We start from the raw sequence: 9,388 nt of genomic DNA, 5'->3' as shown, positions 1-9,388 counted from the left end.
CCCCCCTGAGCCCTATCTTCCGATAGCTGCGATTGGTTAGGTCTGGTTTCAATATGGCGGCCAACGCGACCACCAACCCTTCTCAGCTCCTGCCGCTCGGTAACTAGCTTCCCCCCCGCCCCCCGGGACAGGGTGTCCCGGCTCCCCCCGGTCCGGTCCTGGCTGAGCTGGAAGGGGGGCGGGGGACTCTGTTTGTAGGCTGGTGTGGGTGACGCTGGGGGAGGGGCGGTCTCACGCTCCCCTCTTGACAGGGTTGGGGCGGGTCTCGCGGGCCGTTTGAAAGAAGAGGGAAGTTGGAGGGCGGTGACGTCTCAGAGCCCGGCCGCAGGACCCACCCCGCAGCTCCAGGGCGGGAGGGGCAGCGCGCGCGCTCGGCATCGTGCTCCCTGTAGGAGAGGGTGCCCCTCCCACATGCCCACCCCCTGGCTGGGCTCCTCCCCGCCCAGGCTGGCGGCAGGTGTATCCCGGCCCCCCGGATCGTCAGCGGGGAGCCCAGCAGTGGTGCAGCTTAGGCTGAGGCTCGACAGCATCTGCTGCACCACAAGCGGCAGGTGTCCGGGGTGGGTGGTTGTTGCTGGAGGTTCCTTCCCCTCTTCCCCGGGCGTGTCTGCTGGATCCCCCCCCAGCGTGTTCTTAACTCGGGTGCCGCCGCGAGGGGCAGAGCGGCTCCTCCGGGAGCTGGGGCCGCGATTCCCAGCTCCAGGGGACCCAGCGGCCAGCTCTGGCCCAGCTCGATTTAACTTTAACTTGTTTAGGCTTAGTGCTGCGGTCTCTCTGCTCGTTGGGATCGTACCCCTCGCTACACCTGTAGAGACCTGCCTGAAGGCTCAGCACTTGTCTACTCTTAAAACACTGAAGAGTGGCCACTACCTGTCCCAGCGGGCGGAGGGGTTGTATACACTGGCACGTTACAGTGCTGCAACTTTCTCACTCGGGTGAGAAAAAACACACCCCTGAGCACAGCAAGTTTCAGCGCTGTAAAGCACCAGTGTAGACAATGTACCAGCTCTGGGAGCCCTGCCCCTGGTGGAGGTGTGGGTTTTTTTAGAGCACTGTACTCTAACTTTAACTTTGCCAGTGTAGACTAGCCCTAACTAGAAGTGCTACATTGGCACAGCTGCTCTGATGCAGGGGCACTGCTGACCGGAGAAAGCTCTCCCAGTGGCATAATTACTCCACCTTTGTGAGAGGCAGAAGCTGTGATGGTGGGAAAGTTTCCCACTGTTACAGCACTGGTGTAGACCATGCTTAGGTCACTGAACGATGCAAGTTACAGGTTTTTTCATACCCCTAAGTAACATAAGTAATATCAATGTTAGTGGTAGTGTAGACTTACCCTGAGAGGTGGTAGCTAGGTCGGTGGACTTAGGTCACCTTAATGCAGCTTAGGGGTGTGGATTTTTCACACTGCAGACCAAAGTAGTTAAACAGACATAATTTTTAGTGTAGACCAGGCTTTGGCTTTTGATTCAGGCTGGTTTGAATTTGTCCCCAGTCTCGCCTATAACCTTTAATTGAATGTGCTAACCAGAGTTAAGTACTGAGGGCATGGCTACACTTGCAGATGTAGAGTGCTTTGAGTTAAACCAGCCTTCGTAGAGCGCAGTAGGGAAAGCACTGTAGTCTACCCACACTGATGGCTGACAGCGCATTGGCTTGGCCACATCAGCAGCTTTTGCAATCGCCACAAAGAGCAGTACATTGTGGTAGCTATCCCAGCATGCAAATGGCTGCAATGTGCTTTTCAAATGGGGGGGTGGAGTGTGACATGGAGTGTATTGTGTGTGTGGCGGGGGGGAGAGAGAGAGTGGTATTGTGGGGGCTGAGAGCATGTCAGCATGCTATCTTGTAAGTTCAGACACCAGCAGACACCGCCCCCCCCCCGCACTCTCTCTCTTTTTCTCTCACAGCATTCCACAATAATGGTTCCTTTGTCTCGGAGCAGATATGCATGCTGACTGTCAAACGGAGCTTTTGAAGGCCATATCCAAAACAATATCAGAAGTGGCCACTTGACTTAAGGGGATTATGGGATGTTTCAGGAGGCTGATCAGAGCACAGTAATGCAACACCTTGTTCACAGTGACACTGGGGCGCTCCAGCAGGGGCGCATCAAACTCGCCAAGGTGGAGTACGGGGAACGCTCTAGCTGTGGAGTCAGAGCACTCTGTGTGCCTTGCCAGTGTGGATGGGTAGTGAGCTAGTGCGCCCAGGGCTCCTTTAATGTGCTGTAACTTGCAAGTGTAGCCAAGCCCTGAGTTGCCAGGTCTTCACTGCTAGTTTTACTGGAGTTAAGTGTACACTTTTTTTTTCCCAGTGAGATATACCCATTGATGTAAGTAGGGCTTTGCATGGGCAGAGGAATCTCCTAGTGTCAATCTGAGTGCAGAGTTAAGGTTTATGTTAATGGCCAAGTAAGAGAAATCTCTTGTCTCAATGTTACATTTAAATTGTTTTTAAAGTGACGTAGGCCTGGTCTGCCCTTAAAACTTAGGTCAGTCTAGCTATATTGTTCGAGGTTTGAAATAGTCACAGCCCTAGCACGAGAGTTAAGCCAACCTACCACTGTCTCTACAATGGGGTTCAGATCAACAGAAGAATTCTTCCATTGAGCTAGCTGGAGCCTCACAGAGAAGTGGATTTACTATAACAATGTAAAAAAACCCCCTTCAGTTGCTGTAGTAAGTCTCTATGCTGCAGCTGAGCTATTGTAGCATTTCTAGCATAGACATACACAGCATTACGAGAGGGTGGAATGACTACAGAAGAGCCTCAGAGTTAGGAACACCAGAGTTACAAACTAACCAGTCAGCCACACATCTCATTTGGAACCAGAAGTATACAATCAGGCAGCAGAAGAGATGAAAAACAAAACAAAAAAACCCCAAATACAGTAGAGTACTATGTTAAATGTAAACTACTAAAAAAAAAATAAAAATAAAAAGGGAAAGCAGTATTTTTCTTCTTCACAGTAAAGTTTCAAAGCTATATTAAGTCAGTGTTCAGTTGTAAACTTTTGAAAAAACAACCATAACATTTTGTTCAGCATTACAAACATTTCAGAGTTAAGAACAACCTCCCTTCCTGAAGTGTTTGTAACTTTGAGGTTCTACTGTGCATAGTACCAAAGCAAGTTGCAGCTTTTCTTTTAACATTTAATAAACTGAATCTGCAAAGTGCACTCTCTTTAACTGTCCTGGGAACATTCTTTCAAGCAAAGAGATGGTGATGTCAAAAAACAATGTGTTGCTGGGGGAGGAAAAGTAACCTCTGGTGAGCAGTCTCTTGGCAGCTGACCAATGACTGGTTCGTTGGTTAGTTTCTCCAACAGAAATAAATATTTTGCCTCAAAATAACTTTTCCTTATATAAGATTCTATTTCTCCCAAAGATTTTCTAGAATCAGGAACTTTAAGAAAAAACGGTTTATAGAAGGAAAATGTGTTGCAGGTTCCTAAAACATAAATTCTTGGGATATCTGGAAAGTGCCTATCACATTGTGGGCACTACTAAAACAGATGAACAGTAATAATAATATTCTACTTTCACCACAAAGTCAGTTGCAACATACTTAAGCTTGGGAGGATTAAAGTTTTAGCCCTAAATATCAATGTTTACCAATTTCACTGTACACAAACTGACAAAAAAAAATTTCCATTGGTACTTGAAATTTACAAGGGCAAAGTAAGAAAAATGTTGCTTGAGAACTTATTAGAGTTTGCTGTAAGGATATTTGTATATTTTGACAATTTATTTTTACATTATAAAGCTTTAAGTTTTAGAATTTCAGTGTCTGTCATTAAATAATTGTCAGATCTGCCATAATTTACTGTAGCTGTGAAAATTTAAATGGATTAAAAATTGGGGTGGGGAGAAATGCTTAAAGCCCATAATTTTGCAAAGCTGTGAAAATTTAGATAAAAATTATAAAAAAAAAAAGTTATACATAAACAATCTGTCTAAATTATAAAAGTGAAAATTAAATTCTGCTAATCCTAAATATATATTTATATAGTGCTCAATGCGTTCTAGGTGTTTTGCAGATCTCTTAGGATGCACCTTATGATTAATAGTGGATATAAAAATAAAAACTTTTTGCATATACAGTTTTATAAGTATTCTTGGCAATCATTTTGAATGTGAACAATTTTGCCACATATTCTTAAAAGGAATGTGTTAAAAGAGATGACTATTTAGTGTATGTTTAAATTTAGATTGTAATTTTGTATAAAATATTTTCTGATTTACAGAGCTTGTGGACAAGTGTATAGGTTCACGTATTCACATTGTGATGAAGAGTGATAAAGAAATTGTTGGCACACTCCTAGGATTTGATGACTTTGTCAGTATCCTTTAAATGCAATATTTGCTATTTACCAATTTTTAGAATAAGCTTAATTATTTAGCTGTTTTTTTGGATATTTTGAATTAGGTGGCTAGAATGAATGCTTCTACTTTTTGCATGGATAAATATGCCACACTAGTGGAACTTATTTTAAAAATTAGGCCACACCATTTTTATAAAATGAAAATACAGGTAAAGTTATTAAATCAAGGCTATTTTAGTTTTTTGTTTTCCTTGACAGTAGACTTCAGACATGGTGTTAGAGGATGTTACAGAATTGTAAGTATTGCTTCTGTGTTTTTGTGGCTATTTGTGTGCTTTTTTTTTCTTTCCCATTTACAGAAAAAGTATATTGAATTAGAAAGCAAACCATTTTGACCTCTTTAAAAGATTTGACACAACTGCATAATTCAGGCTTCAAATTTAAATTATTTGTAAATAATCCAATGGGGATTCATTCTGTACAGCCAGCTGTTAAATAGCTGTGTGTGGCAAGTGGCAAAGTCAGGTGCTGAGTGTGCTTAGCACACCAGTATCCATGCTTTGTGGTTTGAATTTCTATTCTGACTGGTAGGTAATAGGGCATCTGCTAACCAGCTACAGAGCACTTAAAGATGTATTGCCTTTGCAAAAGGTGAAATTTCTTGTACCTCTTCTTCACTGCAGACAAAAAGAAAAAGGTGTTTTGGAACTCAACCTCGTAACTCATGTGAAGGCTATAAATTTCCTTGTCTTTACTAGGATTTCACATTGAGTTAGTTGACTCGGGTTAAGGATATTTATTTATTTATTTATTTGGTTTTGGTACTGAAGTTGGCCTCACAGAATGGCTGTCACACATTTTGTCATTAAATGTTTTTAACGTTTCCTGTTTGGCACCCTTGACTTTTTTCCCCTGAACTCCATGTTGAATTCTCCATTAGTTTAATGTTTGCTTTGACACATAGACAAAGAGTTAAAAAGTAGGTGTAATCAGGCATAAGAAAGCATTTGTTACCTTATCTTGCAACATTATTCATGTTGCCAGTTGAAACTTTTTCATATGTTGAGGGCAGTGGGGGGTGTCCCAAAACTGTATTATGATTCATCTAAATTCTGTGTTACTCTTGGTAAATAACCCAGCCTATTACAGAAGCGTGTGTAACTGCAACTCTTACCACAAGTCCAGATTTATTTTGTAAACTTTATATACTAAATATTTTTCTTCCTAATGTTTGATCAGTGAAATCACACCTGAAGGAAGAAGAATCACAAAATTAGATCAGATCTTGCTGAATGGAAATAACATAACAATGGTAAGTCAGATGTACTACTTCTTTTTGCACAGATTCTTAGTATATGTGGAATTCAGTTATTTACTAAATCATTCAAGTAAGATTGAACTCATATTTATTTTAAATTTTAAACACATGTTCTGACAGAATAATCATATGAAATCTCATACTGTAATCTTAGATTTAAATTTTTTGATTACACATGTTGCATGTTATGTTTTGAAAACGAAAGTGAAAATATAAGCATGAACGTAGTTGTATCTTAACATGCAGTAAACTTAAAACATAATACTCCTGATACATGCAAATCAGGGCTGAAGCAGTAATTGTTTATTGTAGGTCTGATACTGCAGCCAATATTTTATTTTTCCTATCGCCTGCTGTGAGTCTATGGGCCAGATTTTGCACCAGAGAAGCTTAAGGCCCACTGTAATCAGAGGGACTAAGTACTTGCTTAAATGTTGTAGGATGAGGACCTGAATGACTAAAGACTGCACAATAATACCTATCATGGTAATCTGTTTTGTCTATTGTCTTTAAAGAAAAAAATTACTTGTTCAATTTTTTTCTTTTTTTAAACAGAAATGTCAGTAAAATAAATGATAGTTCCTATATCTTTTTTACATTTCTTTCTTTAATATTTATTGAGTTAAAGCATTCCCTCTTAAACTGCACTCTGACGAGAGCACATGGTGCTGTCTTGCCTCTTTATTACAACTGCATCTGTGAATGTTCAGGCTCTTCATTGCAAAGCAAGTCTGTTTGTAAAAGCAGCTGGAAATGAGCAGCCAACCTGTATACCTTTATTTGGGGCTGCTGCTACACAAGAAGAAGGAGAGGAGACAGGAGCAGAAAAACTGTTCCTCGTTTAGGAAGTGAACTTTATAGTCTACCTACTTTTAAAAGTGTGCTATTATGTTTTTAAACTGAAAATCTTCCCACCAACTGAATGCCAAAGAAAAGAAAATTAGTAGCAGTTTTTTAATCTAGACATTCCTTTTTATTGTGTTGAATGTTCCTACATTTCTTGGATTCTCATTCCTGAAACATATCTAAGCATGCATTTATCTGGTGGTGACAGATTCCCACTGGAGTGAGGAAAAGTTTTTTTCAATCATGACTTGTTGGCTAAAATACATATATAAAATGAGAACTTATACATTGGGAAATGTTCTGCTCAAATACTTATCAATCGTGGTATAAATGATACACAATATAGGCTAGAAAATTTCAGAATAGGAGTTTAGCAAGCACAGGAAGTTTCACAACATTTTACTATCTTATAAAAAGCTATAATGTTACTCATTTTATCTGATTATTTAGCTGCTCTTTATAAGAGTAGAATTAGGATGTGATTTAGTTCAAAATGGGTCAGTTTACCTATAAAAGTACACGTGTTATGTTCTAGTATTACTTTAAATTTTCCATCCGTTGTAAAAATATTTTCACTAATGTTTAATAATAAATATGTTCAAAGCCATATCTGACAATTCTCACTTTAAATCTTGAAATCAAACGTGTGCTATGTTTCTTCATACTGTACTCTTAAATTGTCCTTTTCTTATACAGCTGGTTCCTGGAGGAGAAGGACCTGAAGTATAAACTGATTAATTTGTCATCTATGAAGACTCTTGTTATATATTCTGTTGTCTCAATGGAGTGCTTTTGATTTTCGTTTTGTTTACATTAAAGTAGATATTTGATAAAAGGTAAAATTTCCTATTCAGGGAAGATGTATTGCTGATGCTGACTTTGTAAGTTAAAATCATGACTTTATTGTAAAGACCGATCTGCCGTTCAGAATAAAACAAACATTTTCTTTTTGTTAAATGTGCTGGTTGGTTTTATTTAATGCAGTAGAAAAGATATCTGCAGCTATAATAATCTTTAAAAATAAAAAATAGGAGGAAACAAGGAACTTGAGATCAGAAAGTTAAGGCTGAGACTCAATAGCTAAGTAGCTCCGAAGCATGCCCAGACTCACTTATATATGGTTCAAAATAGTACCACTCAACAGTAAGTAGATTCTTTTCGATGCTTTTCCTCTTGACCCAGAGGACTTAGCTCACTGGATGTGATTCCATATTTGTTAGAACTTTTCTAAATAAAATAAGAAAATGGTGCAGTCTTTAATGTAATGGACAAGAGAAACGGTGATTGGCTCTAAAGTATGCCCCCTGCAGCTTATTACTTCTTTACACTCTTCCACTTTGGTCTCCTTCTGCCTTGGAGAAAGATCACAGCTGCCAGCCATTACTGCACAGATGTCCAGGGGAGAGGGATGGACCCTGTTGTGGGTAACTAATGAATTGCCTAGTATTACCAGAAAAGGGAAGGAGAATCAGTGGAAAGGGATTGGTGAAGGAGAAGACTCCCAGGGTCGGAAAGTAGGCCAGAGAAATTGTTCTTCTGGACTATGCTGAAGCAAATGATGTCCTTCTACTTTATCTGACTGAGGTAAGCCACAGTCTCTGTTTGCTGGGATCCTGGCTGAAGTAAGCTGAAGGCAACTTTGTTTAGTCTTAAATGGGAAAAGGTCTTATTTCAGTAAAACTTCTCAGGGTGTATTTGTTTTGAGAGTGTGAATTATTTTTTGTCCTGTTTAGATTAGCCTGTGAGAGTCAACCTTCAGTGGCATCCTCTGTTCTTCCCCCTCCAGCCTCTTCTCTGATAATGGTTTAATCCTGTTTATTTTACAAAAGTGCTAATTTTCTGTTGATTAGAACTTTTTAACCCCAAACTGTCTATTTCATGTAGTAGAAATTGATTCTTTACTCCTTTTAAATGATACTGGCTCCAGCCAGCACAATTTTCAGTCTTCTCTATCCTCATAGTTATTATCCTAGTCTCCACTCTCCGGACACTGAAAATAGGCTAGTGCAAAACATACCTCTGAACTGTACCTCATATCACTACTTTTTGTCCCAAAGCTACATACATTCCACACAGATTTGGACTTGTATTGTTGAAAATTGTTAACATGGGAGATAAAGAACCAGGGAACTTAAAGTTATTTATGCTACATGACTGAATGTCAGATCATTTTAAAGTTTTCCTGAAATACTTTTTTCCTCATTTTGAGTCTCTGTCACATGCTGTGTCCCATATGTGGGTATTGGCAGGTTTGGAGGTACCTTGTAGAATCTTGTTCCAAAATCAAGTATTATAAATAGTTGTCTGTATACAACAGGCTTTATTGCACTTGGTGTTTTGCATATATATTTATAAACTGAACATGCAAATCAGACATTTTGGGAGAGTAAAGTTAGCAGAACTTGATCCAAAGGGAGTTTTGAATGGGAAAGGCAATCAATATTTGGTCAGACAATAAAGAGTGAAATGTATGGTATTCTATTCTCTGCAGGCATGAAATGTTCTCATGAGAACTACATTTATATTGTCTCATTCCCTTTTTTTGCTGTTAGCACTTCCTCTTTATGAATAGTAAGAAAATAATGCTGTTATCCCTGTGAGTGTTTTGGTATACCACTTTCTGCAGTCTGCAGATGTCAGTGGTCCCCAACATTTTTGTCTGGCAGTCGCCAGACGAAGGACCACTGTGGCAGTGGAGCACCCGCCAAATTTCGGCGGCATTTTGGCAGCGACGCCTCTCGATGATACCACTTGCTGTCGACAAGTGATGTCATCAAGAGGTGTCGCTGCCGAAATTCGGGGGTGACGCCTCGATGATGTCACTTGTTGGCGACAAGCATCATCATCGAGAGGCATCCCCACCAAAATGCCGCTGAAATTTGACGGCATTTCGGTGG

General features: G+C 40.2%; 1 protein-coding gene across 1 annotated transcript; it reads left to right on the top strand.

Moving 5' to 3' along the window:
• Positions 1-7,448, top strand: LSM5 (LSM5 homolog, U6 small nuclear RNA and mRNA degradation associated). Its single transcript, XM_032767206.2, has 5 exons — positions 1-99; positions 4,250-4,345; positions 4,596-4,623; positions 5,567-5,639; positions 7,188-7,448. The coding sequence occupies exons 1-5, from the start codon at positions 54-56 to the stop codon at positions 7,218-7,220; spliced, it is 276 nt and encodes a 91-aa protein (XP_032623097.1). The 5' UTR covers positions 1-53; the 3' UTR covers positions 7,221-7,448.
• Positions 7,449-9,388: the final 1,940 nt, after the last annotated feature.

This window comes from Chelonoidis abingdonii, chromosome 2 (genome assembly GCF_003597395.2).
Source record: "Chelonoidis abingdonii isolate Lonesome George chromosome 2, CheloAbing_2.0, whole genome shotgun sequence".
NCBI classification, from domain to species: Eukaryota; Metazoa; Chordata; order Testudines; family Testudinidae; genus Chelonoidis; species Chelonoidis abingdonii.
The sequence above is the reverse complement of the archived record's forward strand: the minus strand, read 5'-3'. Positions and strand labels throughout refer to the sequence as shown.